The following is a 23,757-nucleotide window of genomic DNA, read 5'->3' as shown; positions in this document are numbered from 1 at the left end:
TGATAGTAGGTGATGCTATCCAGCTTTCCCATGATTATTCCAACTGTGGTCATCCTCACTTCCTTGATACATAATATTAGGTATGTGAAAATAACACCTGTCTTTGCTCTGTATATTAGAATCTTTGAATCCGTAGTAGCATTCATAATTCCACCGAGTTAAAGTTCGATGATACTGTGTTTGGTTTAGAAAAATGGGAGTCAGAATGTGAAGAAAAAAAGGTTCGTGATTTTTCTTACCGGAGAATCTTATAGAGCAACTGGGAGAGATAGGACAGGAGACAGTATTATAAAGTAGTTCTATTGAAATTTTTCATTTATCTTCTTCGTAATTTATTCTTAGATTTCTTTTGTACTAGTACTGAAAGTTTGATAAGATCTATTTCCATTCTTATCCGAGTCTCTCTCTCTCTCTGATATTCAGAGAAAAATTGAATAAAAAAGGAGGCAGCAAAAACTCATCTTCTCCAGTCTAACCTCTCTCAAATCTAGCGAAGGGGTTTGGACTAGCCAGCATGGAAGGAAACTTTATGCTAATTGATATGCTCAAGCTTGAGGATAAAAGTAACGACCTTATCTTTGGTGGCTTCTTCTTTTTTTTTTTTTTTTTTTTGGTTTTTGGCTCGTTGACGTATTCCAGATTTGTTAACATTTCATTTCCTTTGCATCTATGTTCCCATTCATGATAATAGCCACAAAATTTGCAACCTTGGTTGGAGTCTCAACTGAAGAACCAGAATTGAGTGATATTGCCTAAAAAACTTGCACACAAAGCAACAAAACGATTTGGATTCCATATTGGAGGATACCAACAAGCATTATCACTTTAGTATATTCTCTTTGGAATGACCAAAAAAGCATCCATTTCCATGCCCCATGTAAGAGTTAGTGGATTGGCACCAACAAACTGCTCTTAGTGGAATTTTATAAGCCCTTTGCCAAACTCTCTAGATATGTACTTTGGAAGTTCCTTAATCTCAATGATCACAACTACCAATTCAGCTTCTGCTTTAACTAAAACTCCAAGGTTTTATCTCTTGGACAACATATATATATTCTCACAAGGACAACTGATAGGTTTTTTGTTGTTGTGTGTACTTTATTATCTAAATGCATTGTAGGCTCCAAACTTATCTTTGGGAACAATTGTCTACTCCAAGAGATGCTCAGCTGAGGAACAAGAAAGGTTTTTGTTTTATTATATGAAATATGTATGGTAATTATTGACTTTAACTTTTTGAGTTGTTAAATAAAGTAGATATGTCCTTGTACATATATTATTAATTTGTATTATAATTCACATAACTTGTATGATAATGTGGAATGACTCAAAAAGGATATAGGATAGACTATAAAAAGTTTGGTCCTTTTTATCCTCTCAAAATGAAAAAGCGAAACAAATTATTGTGGACTTGATTTAATTTATTCTTTGGTCCTTGCTATACCTACTTTCCCTTCTTCATCTATAAATACCTTCATTTCTATGGTCTCACTTGAGTAATCTGCTAAAACTCAAGAAAGAATTGAAAGGACAGGAATTCACCCATTATTATTCCCTCTTCTCTTCGGGGAAAGTCATGGAGTCTAGGAAGTTGACAGTTGATGCTGATTTTGCTACAAGTGTTTTATGTGATGATTGGAATAGAAAGGAAGAAAAGTCCATTATTTCTCATTTCCAATTTACCGTAGCATATTCAGAAGGTTCAACCAGTTCTATTGGTTCAATATCGTCATCGAGCATTTGTGACGACGATGGATTATCGTCATTTTCTTCTTCTTCCTCTTCTTCTTCTTCTTCGTCTTTGTCCTCGACTTCATCTTTGTTATCCCAAAGTGAACTTCGTGAGCAACAAGTTCCTATCAAGTAAGTTAAAATGTAGAGACCCCCCAAATTTTCTTTATACTATGCTTAAATGGCATCTAATTCATTTGTTTGTTATGCAGAAAAGGGTTGTCAAAATTTTATGAAGGGAAATCGCGAACCTTTTCATCTTTATCAGATGTGAAATCCATAGAAGACTTAGCAAAGAGAGAAACTGATCACAGAAAGAAAGACACTCGAATTAGTCCTAAGGCTACTATTTCAAAGAAGCATGGAAGGAGCTATTTTGCAACCTTGGTGTCTAAGACAGACACTTTGAGTTGAGATATTTCATATTCAACTAAAATATATCCCACATGCCTCCTTTGAATACATTGAAGGTGTAGCTATTTTGACTAAAATGAAAATAATTTAGAAAAAAAAAAAGAAGAAAAATTTGTGAATTTTACTAAGAGTATCCATTGATTAATTTGAATTTGATGTGATACCAAATTTTGATTGAAAAAAATTGTCCCTTTATGGAGGCTTTTATCTTGCCTTTTTTGTTAAAGTTAGTAAAAACTAAGTATAAGATGAAAATTGCAATAATTATATCAACTTTATGGTTCAATGAAAAAAATTAAAGTGAGTCGAAATTATGATCATTATGTTGGGGACTCCAAATGATTGGAATAATACAAATTTGAAAGTATGTTACACCTATTTATTCCACCATGTCCATCAAAATAGACATTACTTTTTTTTTAATAAATAATAATAATAATTGAAAATTAGTTTTGGCATATATATTGGTACTTAGGTAGGTGGAATCCAAGTTGGAAACACCCTTGTGTGGACTCACAATAAAAGATAAAAGCATATATATATATATATATATGCATATATGTCGTTTAAAAATTAGAGACTCGAAATGATATGAAAAACCTTCTTTTAAGTTCTAAACTTTTTATAAAAGGAGTTGGATTCTCAGAGTATTTTTGTTTTTTTAAAACAATTACCTGAAAATTATTAATTTTTATTTATAAATTTTGAGCTAATTTTTTAAAATATGGGTAAAAAGTTTGATAACAAAGTAAGCTATTTTGAGATTGGAAGGGTATTTATAGATTTTGTTTTTGTCTAAAGTTGTTTAATAAATACTCTTGAAACTGTCCATTTTTTTCAACCGGTAGTAGACTTAAAAGAAACGTTTAACAAATTTTTAAAATTTTTTATCATATATTTGTCAATTTTAAAAATTATTTGTTAGATCCTAAAATATCAAAAATACTTCTTAATTAAGCATCTATTAAATTTCGAGTGTTTCATAAAATTTAATTATATATCTACCATTTTGTAAAAAGATTAAATATATTATATTTGAGAATTTGAGTATCTATAAAAATAAATAAATTATGATTTCAACTACACATGCGTTTGAGTTTGATTTAAGAAAAAGAGTTTTAAAATTCATTTTTATTTTTTAAATTTAGTAAAAAGTTAAAATTATTTATAAAATATAATAAAATTTATCAATTTTTGTATTTGATTTAAAATAAGAATTCCTCTTTAAAATATAATTTAAAAGTCATTTAAAAAGATTATCAAGAACTTTTCTTTTCTTCATGAAATAACTATTTTTTAAATTAATCATGTATTTCAAAGAAGACATACAAATTAGTGACAAATTAGTTAATGATTAAGTAACTAATGTTGATTTGTGGTCACCTACTTAAAGAAATTAGTAATATGAAAAAGAAAATTAAAAATTAAAAATTTACTTTTGTATATTTTAGGAAAAAGAAAATAATAAAAGTTGAAAGATAAAAAACAAGGAAAGGGACAAGCTGTGGCTTGACTGAACCCTCTTCCCCGCGTCGACGCCCTCTCTCCTTCATCTTCTTCGCTCTCTCTCTCTCTATCTCTTTCTGTCTGTCTGTCTGTCTGTCTGTGCAGCCCTGAGTTTGACCGGTTTTCGAACCGTCAACCCATCGCCGGTACGGATTAAGGGTTCGATCTATCTGTTCTCGCTTCATACTTTTCCAACCTTCTCTTTCTTTTTCCCCTGTTTGCTTAATTCTCTCTATGCTTTCTCTTTCTAATTCTAATTCTAATTCTAATTCATCCTCTCTTATCAAATCTTGATCCCAATTACCCCAATTTCATCTTCTAATTTCGTGACAGTTACATCACAATTGCTTTTTTGAGTTAGCTTCAGTTTTCTCTGATTTTCTCAGATCCTTTTCGTCAATTCTCGGTCAGATTCAGAGTTTCTGCGTGATTCGTCGTGTTTGTGTTAGCTCTGTCTTGCTGTTTAAGAAATGGTGGGTTCTGACTGTTCAACTGGGTTACCCTCGGTGTCACATCCGGCGACGAATTATGGTGTTACGAAACCGATTTCTCTTGCTGGGCCAACGGATGCTGATATTCACCGCAATATCGAACTGGAGAAGGTGGTATTTAAATTTCAATTATTTTGGTGGGTTTCATTGTTGTTGTGCTGTGTCAAAATTTCAGTAAACGAATTGAATTCAATTTTTTGTTATGTTGTACGTATTGGTAGTTCTTGGTTGACTCGGGGCTTTACGAAAGTAAAGAAGAAGCTGCTAAAAGAGAAGAAGTTCTGGGCCGCATTGACCAGGTGGAGACATTGTTCACCTGTCTTTTTATTTTTATTAATTTATGGGAATTTTGAGCTCTGTTCTCAATCCTATTTTGAAAAAAACTGTGTTCTAATCGGTAACGCTAATGAGATTTTAGTTTTTTCTTTTTATTATTAAATGTTCAGCGTTGTAGTTCCGTTGATAATTATGTCATGAACTTCTTATATTTAGCCATTTAATTTTTTGTTCTAGATTGTTAAAAATTGGGTCAAGCAATTAACCCTCCTAAGAGGGTACACAGAGCAGATGGTGGAGGATGCAAATGCTGTAATTTTTACTTTTGGGTCTTACCGTCTTGGGGTAAGCATAATATTTGATTTAATTTTTATGGAAAAAGACGTACTTTTGACTTTATTTAACTCTTTATAATTTTTCTCGTTGGAGTGTACAACTGTTCGGATGTATGCTGAGTGCAACGATCTTTTATTTCTCGGATAGTTATATTCTTCCTGTATTTTTGCGTTTATAGCCCGTGCATAGTGTCCAAACATTTGTACTACGAGTACGTACTAAGTATTGAAGGTTGTGGTATAATATTGACCATATGACAGGTACATGGACCAGGAAGTGACATAGACACTTTGTGTGTTGGACCATCGTACGTGAATAGAGAAGTGAGTAGAATAAAATGCTAATACTATCAATATATAAGATGCTGATACCATCAACAATTTTTTTCACTTAACCATTATGAGATTAAATTGAAACATATTCTTTATCTGACAATTTGTGTTTCGAATGGAGGACTTCTTCATCATCTTGCATGATATATTGGCTGAAATGGAAGAGGTTACCGATCTTCAACCAGTTCCTGATGCTCATGTTCCAGTAATGAGATTCAAATTTCTGGGAATATCAATTGATCTTCTGTATGCGAGTATTTCCCTACTGGTTGTCCCGGAAGTAAGTTTTTGTTTGAAGTTTGATTTTATTTATTTTGTGTTTTCAGAATTTATTGTTGTTATTCTTTTCCCCATAAAACTGAAACTGTACACCGTATTTCTTTCTGTAACATTACTGTCATTGATCATACGAGATTTCAAACTACTGTGTGCTCTACGTTACTTCTCTGTCTATGTCTAATTAGTCTTAATGGTGAATATTTCCGTAATTAATGCAGAATTACCTGGCTTATAAAAGTCCAATTTCCAAACTTTGTTATGTGAATAACCATGATGGCCCTTGTTATTTTTCATATGGATGTTTTTGCAGTTTTTTATTTATAGTTTGAACAATTTCTATCTACCAGCTTTCAGTAGTTCATTATACTTTCCAGTGCTCTCTCCATCTTTTCTTGTTGTGCTTTCCAGTGGTTTTGAGCCTTATAATTTTGTTTCCCCCATCCCTGACAAACGTCGTCTTGATTGACTTTTCAGAGATTTCTTTCTTCTATGTTCTTTTATTTTATTTTATTATTATATTGCTAGTGGCTGGGTAGAGAAAATTCACTTCCGAGTGAGGCCTATACCTAAGGAATTTCTTTCATCTCTCTTGCCCTCATTCCTAACATTTTTATTTTCTGTCAAGTTAGTAATTGTTACCTTGAGATCCCGTAGGTGCACTAATTGTTGTTCACTATGTTCTGTGTATCTGTGTTTGTTTATCACTGAAAAAGCGAGACTTTTTTGCATATTCATTCTGCTGTATATTTAAATGTTAGTGGGTGCCAAGCCATTCTTTTCATTGAGTTCTCTTCTTAGCTTTCTTATCTTTTTCCTTAGTTGTGAATATCAACTTATTTGTTTCCCAGTTTTGCCGTTCTCACATACTACTTGTTTTCCTACTACTATTGCCTCTTTTTTTCTCGTTCTTTTGGACTGGTTCTATTCCCCATAAGTTTTCTTTAATTTACTTAACCATCAGGACCTGGACATCTCTCATGGATCTGTGTTGTATAATGTTGATGAACAAACTGTTCGAAGCCTTAATGGATGCAGAGTTGCAGATCAAATTCTAAGACTTGTTCCAAACGTTGGGGTGAAACACATTTTGAGCTTGAGTTGTTTTTCCATAAACCTATTTCTTGATTTTTTTTTCTGAAACATATAATTGTAGCATTTCCACACCGAACTTAGATGTATTTCCTGATTTTTTTTTGTAACATATAATTGTAGCATTTCCGCACGACACTTAGATGCTTGAAGTTTTGGGCCAAAAGACGTGGTGTATATTCAAATGTAAGTTGTAATGTCATGGACTTTTGCCCCTTATTTGCACATATATTTTTCCTATCTTATACCTAATATTTCACTTTAATTTTTTTAATTTTTGTTTCTTGTGTAGGTCACTGGGTTCCTTGGAGGTGTAAATTGGGCACTTTTGGTTGCTCAGGTATGCCAGCTTTACCCCAACGCAATTCCAAGCATGCTAGTTTCTCGTTTCTTCAGAGTGTACACCCAGTGGCGTTGGCCAAATCCTGTAATGCTATGTTCAATAGAAGAGAATGAACTTGGATTTCCTGTTTGGGATCCTCGTAGAAATCCTCGTGATCGATTTCATCTTATGCCAATAATAACTCCAGCTTACCCTTGCATGAACTCTAGCTATAATGTCTCAACTAGTACTCTTCGTGTTATGATGGAACAATTCTGCTATGGTAATAACATCTGTGAGGTGAGGTTTTTTTTTATTCATCATATTCTAAATATTAGCCTGCTCTTGATAATATTTTCCCTTACGTCTGTGAGTGCCTTACAGGAGATTGACTTGAGCAAAGCCCAGTGGAGTGCTTTGTTTGAGCCATATTTATTTTTCGAGACATACAAAAACTATCTACAGGTGGATATAATTGCAGCAGATGCCGACGATTTGCTAGCTTGGAAGGGATGGGTAGAATCTCGCTTTAGACAGCTTACCTTAAAGGTAAATCTACTAGCCTTTCCTGATTATCTGTCTGAAGTTGGAGAGTCTTTCAACAGCCTGACATGTTCTACCTTCCCTTCTTGCAGATAGAGAGGGACACCAGGGGGATGCTGCAGTGCCATCCCTATCCTATTGAGTATTCTGACACGTCCAAGCCATGTTCTCACTGTGCTTTTTTCATGGGCTTGCAGAGAAAAGAGGGACTAAGAGGCCAAGGAGGCCAGCAGTTTGACATACGGGGAACAGTTGATGAGTTCAGGCAAGAGATAAACATGTATGCCTTTTGGAAGCCAGGGATGGACATCTATGTTTCTCATGTACGGAGGAAGCAACTGCCCACCTTTGTTTTTCCTGACGGACACAAGCGAGCAAAGCCATCCAGGCATGAAGGACAACAAGCTGACACAGTTTGTGCTGATATGCTTCAAGATCAATCCGGGATCACTGAAAAGGGGAAAAAAAGGAAAAGTGATCATGAAGAAGAAGAGAAGGAAAAGAAACAAGCCTTTATCAGTCAACCAGCAGAACAATCCCCCATGCCTGAATTTATTGGTGGTGAACCTGATGGAAAATTGCCAAGTTCGAAATTTGCTAATGCAGATTGTCATTTGGAGGCTTGGTCATCTTTTGAACAGCCTGACAGCAGAACTGATACCAATGGAAATGGCACAGATATTTCAACTTTGACGAAGGAGACTGGTTCTACAGGGGATGAGGTAGGGCTACTAGCTAAAGAAATGGGAGGATCTTCCTTGAGGAAGGGGGTGCCCGATCTATATAAAGCATCCGAGGAAGCTTTACATATTCGAACGAATGGGGAAAATGTCGAGGGGTTAGCACCAAGTATGAATGGAAGTGCGCAGACAGTAGCTATCAGGACTCTTCTCGATTGGACAAAGGATGTCGTGAGGATTGACTCCAAATCAGGAAATACATTTGGTGAAATGACAGGGGGTGAGAGTACCCAAGTTGACTTTCAACCAAATTGCAATACACATAACCTTAGTTGCAAGGTGAGTGACTGAGTTTGACTACATTGGATTACTAATCATAGCCAATGGCAGTAAGAGAAGTGGCATTCTGGGAATAGTGAGTCGGGTATTTGCAGGGCAATGATAGCAGGACAGATCCAGATTTGGCGTTGGATAATGGTTCTGTTGTGACTGGAAGAGTGTCTCAAAATGGTCAATCTAAAGTGTTGGAGGTTTGAATCCACTTGTTAAATTTCTTTTATTTTATATATATTTACCTGACACTGTCATAACTGATTATGGTGCTTCCATCGAGGAATCTAGAATGAGAGGAGGTTGAGATTTAAATTGATACCAATCAGAAGAATAGAAGATTTAAACAGATTGCTGGTTTGATACCTTAAATATTATTTACTGAAAAGCAACTTTTTATGTTTCGTTCTATATCTCTCCCCATGCCTCTTCCTTCGAACCTTAATTATTGGTCTATTTTCCTGTTGGCTTTTAATTATCATTTTGTAATGCCAAATTTTCGCACAGGCAATCTTCTGACTGGTGCACATGTGGTGGCAGGTTCTCCACCACTTTGCGTGTTTTGTTACCAGTAACTGTGCTAAAAAACCCATTTCTGCTCAAGTTTTCCTGCTTTACCTTTTTCTTACGAAAATCTTTGCCTAATTAGTACTTTTCTTTTTGAACTTTAGCCGAAGATCAGCAATCAGGCAGTCACCGAATGGAGTTAATCAGAATCTAAGCAAAATTCTGGTAAAAAAGAGTCTTGGGGGATCTGGCTACAAGGCATGTGCATTTAGAATCGATGCAATTTCTATTAGATAAAAGATTATTTTTCGAAATCTGGCTAAGGGAATGTGCTTTATTCCTTTCATTAGTCTTTAAGTTGCCTGATCATTATGTTTATTTTGATCATCTTTTCTTTATGTTCTTGTTTGCCTCTTTAGCATCCTTTGAACAGACTGAATCTGAACCTCAAGACATGGCATGCGAAGGGGAAGTACTGGATGCTGGATGGGTTGTGAGGTCAGGAGCTGACCATCATTTGGTAAGTATCACCTCAATTACTGGCTTTGATTAATGATGTAGATGGTGTTCATCATGTATGAACCTGCGGACTTGTGGAGGAGTCACATGGCTTGGTGGCATGGCATATGGTTCAGCTCCAATATGCTATGGGAATCCAAAGCAGCAGTGTTGGGGAAAAAACCTTAAAGAGGTGCATGCAATGCTTTGAAGAATCTGGTGCATTACATTTTAGATGTCTGGCATTCGAACCATCACAGCTTCCCATTTTTAGAAGATGGGAGATTCTTTGTGAAGGAACTGCTCGTGTGGTCGTTTCTGGGGCAAATGCAATCTACATTTCCAAGACCTTCAATCTTGCAGTTTAACCATATTGAGTTTGACTTGCACATTGTACGGGGAAAATTCTTATGTTTTCTTCCATTTTATTTCTTCTTTTCTTTTCTTCCTGGGGGGTTGGGGTGGGGGAAGGAAGGGAGAGAGAAGGGGGAGGGTTGCTTATACTTTAATTGGGCATCTCAAGATAGAATGTCGGGACAGTTAATTTACCGGTGTCTGTACATCTCACACCTCCAGTGTAGTGTTTTTTATGAAATTCTTTGTAGATTATGAGATTTTTTCCTCTCTCTTCTTTATTTGACACGAATTGCATTTGAGTTCAATATCTAGACAATACTGTAGACATTGCAATTGATAAATTGACTACTGCAAGATTCTTCCATCATTAAAATAGAACGTTCCCAATTCTTTGTCCCACTACATCGACAGAAATTGGGATGGGAGGGTCTTTGGCAATTTTAGTGATCCCGGATCTCTACTGAAATATACAAACAGCAATCAATTTAAATGTTTGCTCTCGCTAATTTTCCATAACAGTAAGGATCTTGTTGATGTCATAGAGTAGTGCCGAGGAGGGGAATAGCATCAAATTCAATGGCATGCTTTCTCCTATCACAAGCTTCTGGAGGACTGCATTGGCGTAGAATACGCAGAACTTCTTTCATCGAAGGTCGTATTTCAGGTAACATGCTCGTACAAATTAGACCAAGTTTGAACATAGTAGTCATCTCTTCCAAATTGCATGGGTTTTTTATTTCCTCATCAAGGGATTCAATAATAGGCTTTCCCTCACTATATTGCTGCCATGCCCATTCTGCTAGGCTTGTGTGCTCATCTCCACTGTTAGGTTCCCTTCCTGTTGTAAGTTCCAGGAGTACAACCCCATAGCTATAGACATCAATCTTCTCGTTTACTTTCGTGGTGTAGGCATACTCTGCAAATAGAGGTCATGGAAATTTGTCAAACCTATATTTTAGAAACGCTATGAAAATAGCATGTTTAGTATAGTCAGTAATGGTCATGGAGATGGAATCCCCTCTAGTTTGGCTAAGAAAAGAAAAATCTAAATATTTCATTTAGATCCCCTTTAGGTGCTTTGGGGTCTCCCCTTTTATTTCATTTATTCAACGATATGTTTCTATTCTAAAAAACAATAATAAATAAATAATATAAATATTCAAAACAGTGCCATTTTTGTTTTACAGAGATTTGCTAAAGCAAGAAATAGCTTGGCAGGCAGGCCTCTACGAATGAAAACTAGAAGTGATGTGGATTCATATGATTTATGATGATAATCTTGGATGAACTTACCTGCGGCTATTATATAATTTATGATACTTAAATTCTTTGTATTTTCCAAGGATGTTATGGTATGAACTTACCTGGGGCTATGTAGCCAAATGATCCTGCTATTGCAGAGATGGTGTGGGGCTCTCCCTGACTGGCGAGCATCTTGGCCAACCCAAAATCTGCTATCTTTGCCTGGAACTCGCAGTCTAATAAGATATTACTTGACTTCACATCTCGATGAATGATTGGTGGAGAGCAATCATGGTGCATATAACTGAGGCCCTGTGCAGCTCCAATAGCAATCTGCAACCTCCGTGGCCAGTCTAAGACAGATTGCTCAAGAAAATTCATTGCAGCAGCTGTTAACCTTTTCTTCTTTTTATGAAGCCACCTATCTAGGCTCTGATTTTCCAAGTATTCATAGACTAAAAGCTTTGAATTCTCATTCCAGACGCAGCATAGCAGCTTCACTATATTTGAATGCCGAATTGAGCCTAGTATTTGAACTTCTGCTTGAAATTCTTTCTCAAGTTTTTTATCTAACTTATTGTTACTCCAAATCCTTTTGACAGCTACATAATAACCAGCATGGTTGATGTCTATGCAGTACACTTTTCCGGATCCACCACTTCCAATCAGATTGGTTTCTATCAAGTTTGACAAGATATTCGTCTCTGTGAACTCCAATCTCTGGAATGAAGTTAGCTTCCATGTGTCGGGGTGGCATCTTTCATCCTTTTTGCAATAACTTTTATATAGGATGATAATCCATAGTAAAGCAATTACGAGCAAGGTAATGGTGAGAACTAGAATGAGGGAAAGATATTTAAAGGACTGATATTTTGAATCTCTTTGTCTAGAATAACAGCTTGGGAGGTCAAGTACACCGATGGCAGTACACAGTTTGGGGTTGTTCAAGAAACTTCTTCCATATGCTATATTCTCGTACTCATCTGGGATTTTCCCTGAAAGCTGGTTGGAAGACAAGTTGAGGGAAGCAAGTCTTAGGTGGCCAATTTCAGGTGGGATTTCACCTGTGAAGTTATTACCTGATAAATCCAGGTAAAGGAGGTTAGGAAGAGAACCAAAAGCTGCAGGAATATGGCCTGAAATTTTATTTCTAGAGAGATTTAGAGTATTCAATGATTCCCACGAACCAATTGTCGTTGGAAGTTGGCCTGAGAGTTGATTACCACTCAATACAAGTGTGGTAAGATGAGGAAGACTTGCCAATCCATCAGGGAACTTACCAGAAAGCAGATTGTTGCTTGCCTCAAACACAATCAAGTTTCGCCAAGCTGACACATTTTGAGGAATTTGACCCCAAAATTTGTTGTCATTTATTGCCAGTCTCGAGAGATTCCAAGACAAGCTATCTGGTAACTCACCTGAGAATGAGTTTCCATCTAACATTATGCTTGATAGATTGAAAGTAGTCCAAAGACCTGGAGGAATTTCACCAGAAAAGTTGTTGTTAGAAAGCTGGACTGTACGTAAAGTCCTACAATTGCCAAGCCCTTTCGGCAATTTGCCACTAAGGTTGTTGGAAAAGGCAACTACTCCCTGTAAGACGCCATTTTTACAGAGATGTTCAGGCAAGGAACCGTTTAGTTTATTCATTGAAACCTCCAATGCTTCCAGATTTGAGTGCAGACCCAATTCTTGTGGCAAGGCCCCAGTTAGGCTGTTGTTGAATACACGAAAACCTTTCAGTTCAGGTATGAGGCCTAGACTTCCTGGAATCTCTCCAGACAAGTGATTTGCAAACAAGTTCAAGACCTGCAACTTTTTTAACTTCCCAAAATCTTCAGGGATCGTGCCGCTTAAATTGTTCGCTGAGAGGTCAACATTGAGTAAATTTGATGCTCGAATCGACTTGGGTATTTCTCCGGACAATCGGTTTTGGTAGAGAAATAAGTTGTTTAAATTCTGCAAAGAGAACAACCCAGCAGGAATAGAACCTATCAAGTTGTTACTGGATAAATCCAAGTGTTCAAGGCTTAAAAGTTCCGATAAGCTTTCTGGGATTTCACCTATCAAATTGGACTTTGTCATCCACATATATTTCAACTTCTTCAGTTTCCTGAAATCTTCTGGTATTGGCGATGGGACAAGCAAAGTGTTATACGCCATGCTCAATACTTCAAGATTAGACAAGTTGGCAATTTCAGCTGGCAATGTGCCATTGCATTGAGTTCTGTAAATTTTTAAAGTTCTCAAATCTGACAATTTCCCTAGAGCTGCCGGAAAATCGCCCGAGAAGTTGTTTGCGCTAAGGTCCATGTACTGTAGAGTTTGAAGCCGGTCTACATCTTGGGGTATTGAACCCACAAAATAGTTTCCTGAAAGATCAAGATATTTGAGCTTGGAACAGTTGTATAAAACTTCTGGGAACTCACCAGGGATATAGTTCCATGAAAGATCAAGCACAGTGAGATTTTGCAGGTTACATATGACAGTTGGGACTTTCCCAGTGATATTCTTGTTCCTCAGAGAGATTCCAATGACTGTGCCGTCTCTACAGATGATCTCCGGCCAATCACAGGGCAAGGACGAGGCATTCCATAACCAAAGAGAGGATGGATTCCCCCATTGTTCTTTGAGATCAAGCAAGATGGCCTGGTCGACATTGACAGGTTGTGAACTTGCATGGAATTGTATGTAGATGAAGTAGAAGAGGTACACAAGTAGGGTTGTGAGAAATGGAAGTGAAATTCTGGACATTTTTGGATGCTTCTTTCTAATGGTTATTCTGGTTGGATTTTTTTTTTCTGCCAGAAAAATAGAGTTACAGAATGAGAAAGATGGAGAACTGTATGTGAAAGTAGATGCCTTGGATTCATGTAGTTAACATCTACTCTTAAAGGCAGTCAAAGCTTGGGGTGGTTTGTTCTTACACGGCACAGCCAAATTCCAAAAGCTGGTAACTATATTCATGTTCTTTACCAAACTCACGAATGGTTTTGACATGATTGTTACTTTATAGATATGGATATATATTCATTTCCTCAGTTCATGAACAGTTCTGTTTTTTTAAGTCTCCCTCCAAGTCCTACATTCTAGTAACTCCAAATTCCCATTACTTTCATGTGATCTTGGAAAGAAAGTAACCACAGATGGAATAGTTTTGAAACGGTTATAATTTACTTGGTCAGGTTTAAAACCACTCTCCAACACGTCTTAGATCGGTTTTGGGAGGGCTTCTTTTTAGTTTGATCATATGAAAATGACGTTTAAAAGTAAAAATATAAAACCAAACAGTAAATTGATTATGAATGTCCAAGCCCAATACATTTTTTAGAGTGATTTTGGATAGTCTATCGATTCTGGAACAAGTGATTTTGGACAGCCTGTCGATTCTAGAAGTGGTATATACAAGGTTTTATTTACATCTTTGGTTGATATCCAGTAAGATCTCTTTTATGGGTGTAGTTCTTACAATAATCAGAGTATTGAATCAAAAAAGGAGACAGAATCTTTTAGGCTTTCTGTCTCTAAGCAAAGAGAACCCAGGGTTTCCTTGTGATACTGTGATATTAAAATTTGACCAAACTTTGTACAGTAAATTGCCCCATGTTTCCTTTTTTGCTTCTATATTATCGATCATGGATTGCTTGGGTGATGCAAAAGATTTTGTGTAGCCTCCGTTTTTGACTAAACTGTCAAATCACTTCACATTAAATAATGAGATATCAAAGAGATAGTTGATATTAAAATAATGTGAAATGTGGCTACATTTAATTTAATGCAAGATATGATATGAATGCTTTAATTTTTCTTATTCAAGGTTGAAAATGGGTCCCTCCCCAAAATAATAACGATAATAAAATAAAATAAGAATATGAAATTGGGTTAGTTGTTTAGGATGTATTCCATCACTTCTGAGGGCATTGTGGCTCTGATTGCTCCCCCACCATCAAACATTTTAATGAATATATTTAAACCCCGATACTTATAAAAACTAATCCAACGACTTCATCAAGAGAAATCTTAAATAAAGAAGTCAAAACCGTTAAATTATGGACAATTTTATTATCCTCTTCGAACATATATATATATATTTTTAAGAATACGTAATTCAAATATTACACCTAATTGTAATTCAATATATCTGCTCTCCTACAATATATTTTATTTAAGAATACATAATTCAATAAAAATCAAACAGTACATTTAATCGAGTTACAACAATGAACATCCAATGCACGATGGTTGGTCTTAGCCATATAGCTATAGAAACCAACCATTCAGCATTTTTGCTATAGGAATAATTCCATCTAACCAAACAATGAACAGCTCTATCATGCAGCAGAATTTTAATTTCTAAAACAGTTCTTAGCTACCGAAGTTATAAGTTTATCTAAAAAAGTCGTTGTTCGAAACTTTCAAACACCCTCTCGAAATTTTGCAAAAGGTTTTCTAAGCGATATTTATTATTATTTTAGAAGTTGACATGACATTTTAAATTGAAAAAATAGTTCTTAAAGCTTACCTCCTTAGTCTTTTAATCAAAAATTAGGCTTTTAAACTTCTTCAAGTGTGAAAATTGGACCATAGATCTTATAATAATCGTAGGAATAGGGCTACAAGCGATAAAAATTATATCCTCGTATTTATACAATTTGGTATTATGTGTTTGTTTCTAAATTAGTTTCTTAACCTCAATTTTGTTATCAGTTTATTCCTAAAATGGGTACAAGTTATGTGAAATAGTGTTCCTATTAAACCTCGAAATAAGTGATCCAATTTCTGCAGAAAGCGATAGATTATTCTAATAAATCATATTGCCTAATCCCTTTAATGAATCGGCATAAGTGTTTCTCAAATTTTAATTTAATAGTGAACTTAAAGAATAATATCTAAATCTTAATTCTAATCTTTGACCTAAGAGGAGTATTTTTACTTAGTTTCATTTGTTTACCAATCCATTTGGATTTGCAACTTGTGGTTTTGCCTTTAAGATATAAGATATGATCCTCAACATTATTGACTCAAATGGTGGTGAACTACCTAATTTTTTTTTTTTTAATAATATGTATTTATGTCTACATATTGTATTCAAGTTGTATTTTTAATAATTGTTTTTTTTTTTTGGGGGGGGGGGGGGGTGGATTATTTCACTTTAATATTGTTATTTTTTATTGTATAATAAATCACTAAAAAAATAGGAAAAAGTAAAAAAGAACTTTCTATTATCCCAAAAGGTTCATTTTCCATAGAGGCAAATTTAGGAGTTGTTTAGTGAACCTTTCTTTTCTTTCCAGAGATATTCCTTTTTGTTGAAAATTATGCTTTTAGGTATTTATTTATATTATGTATTTTAATAAAAATTTTAGAAAGTGTGGAAATTCAATTTCGAGGATACCTATCTAGAAAATGGTTAGAAATATAATAAAAATGAAACTATTTACAAAATATATCAAAATTTTCAAATACGCTATAAAAAGTTTGACAAACTTTACATTACTTTATAAATAGTTTTAATATTGTACTATTTTTTAAAATGCACCATTTAGATTCTATTATATTTGTAGAATATTTTACAATAATCTTTTTGAATTACTCCTACTGAATAAATTCAATTAAAATGAAAATAACACCCACATATAAGGTTGGAGATTCTCCAAAATGATTGAAGGAGAAAAAAAATTATTAAATAAGTTATATCGTCCAACCTGACTTTTATACCGAATTCAAAACTTTAAACCAATAATTTTGCGATAATTTTTTTTAATGCAAATAAGTTATCGTTTCAAATCTTTGATATGATACTTATAGGGTTGTTTTCCAACTAGAGTCTAGAGACGTTTTTTCGTGCATGACAAGCAAGATTGTGCCTAAAAAGAAGTCTTGGCATAATTTTAATGGTGGGTTTGAGGTTTTAATTAGTATTAACCACTCTTACTTTTGCATTTGTGAGCTTTTTTTTTTTCTTTTAATTAGAACCTTCTATTTGAAACTTATGGGTTCTTGGAAAAGTGTAGAAATTCAGTTGGTAGATTGAGTATATCTCTTTATCTTTATCTTTTAAACCTTTTGGGGAGAATGGTTCAAATTCTTTTTTGGACTCTTTTGCTTCCCCTTCCTATCTATTTTTGAATTTCTAAAATTGTCCCTTTTATGTACATTGGTCCTTGAAATGCTTGATAATTATCGGTGTTGGCTATGTTCATTTGAGACACATCAATTTGAACGATAATTTAGTAGATAAGACGTCAAATTGATCCATTTTCCAACTTTTTTTTTCTTTATGAACAACCTACCCAAATGGTTGAACTAAGAAAAGAATACAGATAACATATGCATAATATATCAGTATAAAATACACACTATATAATGGATGTTTATTATAATTTAGTATTGTTTTATACACTTGTTGACATATATTATTAATACCTTTACTCCTGAATTTTGTCCATGGTTAAAAAAGACTTTTGAATAATTTTAAGACCTAGATTGGTGCAGTGATCCAAATTTCTATTATATGTCATAGCCACACCCTTCCAAATTGCTAGTTCCATCCAACATTCAAGATGATTTCTATTCTATTCCTATATTAATTTCGAGGTATTACAACTTGTGAAAGAAAACATTCAAAAGATTTCCCATATAAAATATCACACTAGTTCGTTAAATTATATGTTTTTTTTTTTTTTGGAGGGGGATCTCTTCTAGAGTTAAAAGATTCCATAAGATATAATGAGAGGAAGATATTTATATAGATTTTTTCTTTGCTGTCATTTATCCTTTTTAAAAATAACAACCTATAAATGGAAAGAGCATACATGATATGATATTTAATACAAGGGAGTATTATATACATCATTTTGTAGGCTCGTTTTCATCGTCTTGGATACATTCTCAACCTTTCCCAGCTTGTCTAACTAGCTGAAAATAGAAACAAACGTATATGGATGAGAAAAATACATATAACATATGTAAAATATCTGTAGGTTTCAATATGCTCCTAAACTTTTATATGTTCATCTTTGTCTTTGAACTTTGAAATTGTTCCAAAATATATATTTTCAACTAAAATAGATGACAAAATTTGACGTCATAGTTGATATATAAAAATTAAGAGATGTCATGTAGAAGACTACGATCATTGTTTTTCATTTATTTCATCTCGGAAGATATCATTATAATCATTTATAGAGTTAAATTGTATACATCGATGTCACACCTGCTTTTCATTCTTTACACATTTGTTATTTGGGTCATTTTCCCTAATTTAACCAGTTTACATTATTAATGAGAGAAAAAAGAAACCTGGAAATAGGTATCAAGCTTCTTCTTCAGAATTTCGTGCTCTTGTTTTACTTGCTGGAAACTCCTCATGCATCTATATAACAAAAGGAGAAAAGAAAAGAAGTTAACAAGTTTAGTTATATGTTACTTTGTAAACTTAATGTATGAACTTTATAATATAGAAATATATTATCATTACCCTTCAAGATTTCCTGCCAAGCAGTATTCTCTGAACTGTGAACATGCATCTGTCACCCTATTGGCTCCAATGCTAGCAACAAAATAAAGTGAATTAAAACAATGTTCTTAAACAGACAGAGACACTACCACCATATTTCTTTGTCATGAAATAGACATGCACGACACATGGAGGATTCAACTTTTCACTAAAGATAAAATGATGTCATCTTTGAACCGATATTCCAGAACAATCAAATGCATCCTCACATAGATTTATCAATAAATACCAAAGAATAGTTTCTCCCAAAACACGATTACTCTTTTCCCATTGCTATTAGCGAAAAAGGAAACATGTTTATAATCATCTCTAGAGTGCGTTATACAAAAATATTCAACTCTAAAGTTAGGTCAGTTAATCTTTTACGTGATTATGGGGAATTTTTCTTCATAAATACTAACGAACTGCACATTAATATCATTGGGTCCTAGCATATTCTTAAAAGTCTGTTGATGTGGCATACAATAAGTTGAGGTAGAATGGAAAATTTCCATGCTACCATAGTATATGAAATTCTCCCCGATGAGTTTTACCTTGAGCTACTACCCTTGAACTGGTGCATGTAGTTGTCAAGCTTTTCAAAATCGGTAGGCTTACTGGCCCTGTACAAGCCAGTAAAACAGTAGGCTCGAATAAATGGTGACCAGAATGATTTTGATAATTTTAAAGCTCTATACTCACAGGGTTTGTTCAATGCTTCGTATGAGTCTGGCTGAATCATTGTAGAATAAAGACACAATTTCTTCAGCAAAATTTGGGTTAGTATCATCCTGCAGTTCTTCAAGCTGAGTGAATTGATCACGATCAAGATAACCCTGCAACAAAGAATTGTCTAGTTGAACCATTTATGTCGAAGTTATTTGTCAATCATTTGAAGTAAATAAATATAGCTAAATATTCACAAATTTCAAAACTGAAGGAATATCCAATATGGACGTGAATGCTAAGATTCACAAGAATCATAAGAACTGGCCTAGTATTTTATAAATTTAGTTTTGTTTTATTCCTGGTCTGCTGATAATTTATGCTGGCCCAAAACATATAGCACAACTGTAGTCATCCAGTACTATTATGAACCAAACAACCAAGAACCAGCTGAGACCTTTCACTTCATATTTAGCCCATCTCACCGTTTAAACCCTGGAGGAACAACTTGAGAAAATAAATAAAAGTTTGTTTTTTAACCAAATATTCAGAGGCTTATGATTTTAGTTTTACTTTACTCTCAAATACAAGTTCAATTACCAAATCTTCTAGGACGTCCAAAGATAAAAGGCATGGATATGTTCTTGGACAACAGATGGCTCAGTTTAGCTTCTATGCGAAGGAAAACTGGTTCCTCATCGGCTAATGCATCATAAGGCTAAACCTGCCCTTCAAATTAGACACAAAGCTTGGTAGTTATACTTTATGCACTGTACGGAAAACTATGAACCAAGGATTCTCCAATATGCTTAATGCAAAGTATAACTTATACTGTTTAGAGTACAATAGCACCATGAGAAAACACAAGAAAAGTGAAAGAACTTCCTGTATCTGAAAATAAACCTGCTCAAAAAAGCACCTCTTTGTGTAGGCAACTTGACGGTGCAAAAGGTTTGAATCCATCTTTCTCCCCAGAAAAAAGTAGCAAATTTTATATGGAAATAAACAATAGAGGAGCTGAGAACTAGATTTAAGTCTTTTGCGTTCTTTGATTTATACAACAATATGCCAATCAAAGGTATTTATAGGCTCGCATGTGGAATAAGTATAAGATAGAAGAATGCAGAAGAGTATATCATCGCTAAATTTTCTTCTTTTGCCATTGCAGTTTAAATGCCGTATATTATCGTTTGTGAGCTCAACCTCTTGAAGCCATAAAGAAACCAAAAAGTGCAAATTTACTGAAAAGTACATTTAAAAAAACAATCCAAACTCTATGGATAAAAGATGGGAAATAAATAAAAGGTTGCAACTTACGTGTCAATCAAATTCTATGTTTACATGCTTATAAGAAATACGGAACCAAGTGACTAAGTGAGTAAAGATTCCAAATGGTAAGTTCTAGGAAGCAGGTACTTTTTAGGGTGTAATGTTACACACACTGCAACAGATTTTTTTTTTTTTTTTTTTTTTTTTTTTTTTTTGAGCAATTCCTAGTTATCCTAGATTTGAAGGAATGGCTCTGAACATCCTTAATTCCCCAAAAACAGAAAGATCCCAGTCGAGAGGAATCACATCTTTTGTCATATAAAATCTAAGGGCCCATATGCAAAAGAAAGGGAGTCAGAATAATACTATTAATCTGTTATTATATTAGCGACAACAATGAACGAGCTAATGGTCCAAATTCGCTGTGGGAATAAGAGTCAAGTCAATGATGAGTGGTTTTCCAAAGTGAAAGTAAGCAATTTAATGAAAACTGCTTGAACGCCTGGCCAGTTACTATTCTATTCTTAAGCCTGCCCCAGATTACAACCTTTAATAGAAAAGCATGTTAAATTAAAACATTAATGTAAAACAGTAAAAGCAGATGTTAAGATCAACTTCAACTTTAGGAATCAGAGTTAGGGGCTTAACTTGAGAACACACCCATCCATTAAACATAAATAGGATTTAGCCCAGATAAAATTTGAAAAAGTACTCTTAATATCGTCAAATATGTACAACAAATTTTCTTTGTCTGAATGACTGATTGTTACTATAATTCATATATAATTAATAGTTTTGGTAAACAAAATTTGCAACCAAAAACATCAGAAGATAAAGAATGAAGGAGCAACTAGGGGGGCAAATGATTGAAAGAGAATATTACCTTTAGGCTAGCAGAAAACAGTCCCCTTCATGCCTCTCTCTGTCGATATTTGCTGCGCCATTGACATCTTAGCAGTGATTTTGCAAATATGCAGTCACATCCCCTCCTTTTGCAAAAGCTGTGGGTGCACCGAATGAGATTGAGAATATGAATTAATGTGTTCCCCTCCTTTCTTCAGCGATGGGGTTCATATTCTCCATTATCAGTCTACCAAAATTGATAAGAATCCCAGCAAGGATATGATAAACCCGACACGTGGTGCAGTGTTTGTTTATAAATGAATACACGTTGTGATAGGACTAGAATAAAAGGAAAAGATATTATCTAGAGCCTCAATAGCATTTAAGCAAAAAAGGTGTCACCTTTTCAGTTTTCCATCCCCCACCCCTTAAGAAAAATGAATATGCATAAAGCCACCTCATAAATGTCCCCTGCCTACCACATATTTTTTTACATGTGTACTGTAGCTACAAAATGATGATAAGAAGCACGAGATATCTCACAGGCCTATAATTTTAACCAGAAAGCTTCTGCAGCTATGCCTCTCACGTCATGTAATATGGGCTCACATAGCAAAATCCACTCTAAGCGTGTTGATTAAAAATTATTTTCGACAACTTAGATCCTATTATGTGCCAAAGAAAATTTTGTACAAGTATAAATACTGAGCCAAAGAAAACTATGATCTGAAAAACTATAATAGCCAAATCAATAAACAGGGGATATAAAACAAAACAGAAAACATAAAATTTCATATAACATTGAAGAAGAGACAAAGGCATTATAAAATCGTGTGTGGGCTCTCAAGGTAAGTTTTCTTTCTCATCAACTATGTGCTCACTGGTAGAGTCCAAAACTTGTGAGTGGTATTAGAACATCCAAAAGTAAACTTTAGTTTTAGTATCATGTCGACTGCTCTTTGTTATTCCAGAAGCATCTATTCTGTTCATCCCACAAGAATCCAAGGGTATAATGGAAATCACCGGCGGATTTAGCATAGGCCCCGGAGGGCTCGAGCCCCCCTCAACTTTATTGTCTTTATATAATATATATAAAGAAAACTGTTTATTTTTTTATATTTATAGTTAGCTTAGTGGTTATTCTGTTTGTAATTGTGGAAATGGATAACAAAAATATCGTCACTCGGTGAAAATCATAAAGTTACATGATACAAATAGGTATCTTGAGAAGTGTTTGATACATGTCTAACAAATGTTGGACCTACTTTGGCTTTACATAACGAGTATGTAATACATCTATTGTACTAACAAGTATTTGATGCGTGTTCAACAAGTGTTGGATTGTCCAAGTGTCTAATACATGTCAGACACAAACACAACTGAAGTTAGAAAGAAGAATCGGGTAGCATTTCAAAAAGGCAGATTGTATGTTAAGTCTTGAGAGTGAAGTGTGTTTGTACGGAGAAAATGTGTAGAACAGTTAATTATAATCGGCTTTAAATGCCCCTCAAATGGGCTGTCGATAGTGGGTCTAGTTTCACTGTTTTTTAACGGAGTCCTTGGTGTGTCCTAGGCGTGTCAGATAACAAATATGATAGCATGTACAATTCAGATAAGAAACGTGTACACTAACAACTTTCTGGAAATGATCCGATGTAATTCCCAAGCCTAACCCAAAAAAACATATATAACTTGAGATGATCTTAGCATCTTGCTCAACCGATTGCATAATTCAGGCAATGAAAACTATCTGAAACCCTTGGAGTTCTTAATGTCACAAATGGCAGAGGAGAGGGGAGGATCAGCAGCAATGTCCCCTTAAGATAATAGTGTTTCATTTTGGTTGATCGATAATACAAATCAAATCTAAAGAAACGCCACATGTAATTAGGTGATTAACAAAATGTTTGCTTCCCCAGAAGATGGATGGCGCCAGACCATAAAGACACATAATTTAATTAAACACTATCGAACATCAAAAAGAAAATTGGGCATCATGCTGGCGACTGTCCCCATATTCCTTAATGTTTCTGGCTCTTTATTTCATCTTCCTTCTTGCTTTTAGTTATCCTTTAGTAAAATACCGCTAATAAGCTTCGATTTCCATGCAGAAAAGCCCAACATTGTCGAGCTCCAATTATACAAAGCAAGAACTCAAATCATCAGAAACATTAAGTATAGTAAATTACCCCGGCACCCAATTCTAATACTACGTCATCGATATCACCCAGCAATACTTCAAATCTAAATTAACAAACGGAGTTCTAAGTAAATGAGCAGTCTGGTAGAAAGGAGAATTACTCGGCGCAGTAGATTGAGCTACCAAAACCCTACGACAGCATTGAAAATCGCCTATAATAGTAAGATCGGAAGCAGCACCCTTCGAAAACTAGCTGAGAATCCATGGCATTTTATCTCGTTGGCACAACTTGAAGATCTTACCGTCGATAATTGTTTTCCTATAAATTAATTGTAAAAATTTTGTATTGCTGACGTAATTTGTATTTTTGTAACAATTTGTCAATTAAAAATATTTGTTTAATTACTT

The 23,757-nt window shown here is 34.6% G+C and overlaps 4 protein-coding genes across 19 annotated transcripts; 2 read left to right on the top strand and 2 right to left on the bottom strand.

The window, feature by feature from the left end:
- Positions 1-1,499: 1,499 nt before the first annotated feature.
- LOC103488167 (nuclear poly(A) polymerase 4) lies at positions 1,500-13,985 on the top strand. 10 transcript variants are annotated; one of them, XM_051082278.1, is made up of 17 exons: positions 3,536-3,797; positions 4,038-4,253; positions 4,364-4,441; positions 4,656-4,763; positions 5,015-5,077; positions 5,208-5,366; positions 6,327-6,440; positions 6,578-6,640; positions 6,747-7,076; positions 7,161-7,325; positions 7,412-8,338; positions 8,434-8,529; positions 9,001-9,094; positions 9,256-9,356; positions 10,234-10,355; positions 10,879-13,642; positions 13,742-13,985. In XM_051082278.1, exons 2-13 carry the CDS (start codon positions 4,122-4,124, stop codon positions 9,037-9,039), a joined length of 2,274 nt encoding a protein of 757 aa, XP_050938235.1. In that variant the 5' UTR covers positions 3,536-3,797; positions 4,038-4,121; the 3' UTR covers positions 9,040-9,094; positions 9,256-9,356; positions 10,234-10,355; positions 10,879-13,642; positions 13,742-13,985. The 10 variants fall into 10 exon arrangements, with proteins under 10 accessions (XP_050938230.1, XP_050938235.1, XP_050938234.1 ...); XM_051082277.1 differs by having other exon boundaries at positions 10,234-11,460; positions 11,571-13,642; XM_051082279.1 differs by having other exon boundaries at positions 10,234-12,681; positions 12,775-13,642.
- Positions 1,577-2,145, top strand: LOC103488165 (protein OXIDATIVE STRESS 3-like). The gene is made up of 2 exons (XM_008446767.3): positions 1,577-1,863; positions 1,944-2,145. The coding sequence occupies exons 1-2, from the start codon at positions 1,577-1,579 to the stop codon at positions 2,143-2,145; spliced, it is 489 nt and encodes a 162-aa protein (XP_008444989.1).
- On the bottom strand, positions 10,025-13,883 carry LOC103488166 (receptor-like protein kinase HSL1). Its single transcript, XM_008446769.3, has 2 exons — positions 11,056-13,883; positions 10,025-10,607 (listed from the first exon to the last, which is right to left on the bottom strand). Exons 1-2 carry the CDS (start codon positions 13,685-13,687, stop codon positions 10,228-10,230), a joined length of 3,012 nt encoding a protein of 1,003 aa, XP_008444991.1. The 5' UTR covers positions 13,688-13,883; the 3' UTR covers positions 10,025-10,227.
- A 3,675-nt stretch (positions 13,986-17,660) lies between the features above and the next one.
- LOC103488557 (histidine-containing phosphotransfer protein 4-like) lies at positions 17,661-23,649 on the bottom strand. Of its 7 annotated transcripts, XM_051082268.1 has the most exons (7): positions 21,250-22,240; positions 19,698-19,821; positions 19,555-19,592; positions 18,986-19,267; positions 18,414-18,485; positions 18,236-18,308; positions 17,661-17,851 (listed from the first exon to the last, which is right to left on the bottom strand). In XM_051082268.1, exons 4-7 carry the CDS (start codon positions 19,219-19,221, stop codon positions 17,825-17,827), a joined length of 408 nt encoding a protein of 135 aa, XP_050938225.1. In that variant the 5' UTR covers positions 19,222-19,267; positions 19,555-19,592; positions 19,698-19,821; positions 21,250-22,240; the 3' UTR covers positions 17,661-17,824. The 7 variants fall into 7 exon arrangements, with proteins under 7 accessions (XP_050938225.1, XP_050938222.1, XP_050938226.1 ...); XM_051082265.1 differs by lacking the exons at positions 19,555-19,592; positions 19,698-19,821 and having other exon boundaries at positions 18,986-19,054; positions 19,134-19,267; positions 20,001-22,255; XM_051082269.1 differs by lacking the exon at positions 19,555-19,592.
- Between the last annotated feature and the right edge of the window lie 108 nt (positions 23,650-23,757).

The sequence above is a fragment of the Cucumis melo genome, chromosome 3 (genome assembly GCF_025177605.1).
Source record: "Cucumis melo cultivar AY chromosome 3, USDA_Cmelo_AY_1.0, whole genome shotgun sequence".
NCBI classification, from domain to species: domain Eukaryota; kingdom Viridiplantae; phylum Streptophyta; class Magnoliopsida; order Cucurbitales; family Cucurbitaceae; genus Cucumis; species Cucumis melo.
This window is presented reverse-complemented; position numbering and strand designations above follow the sequence as displayed.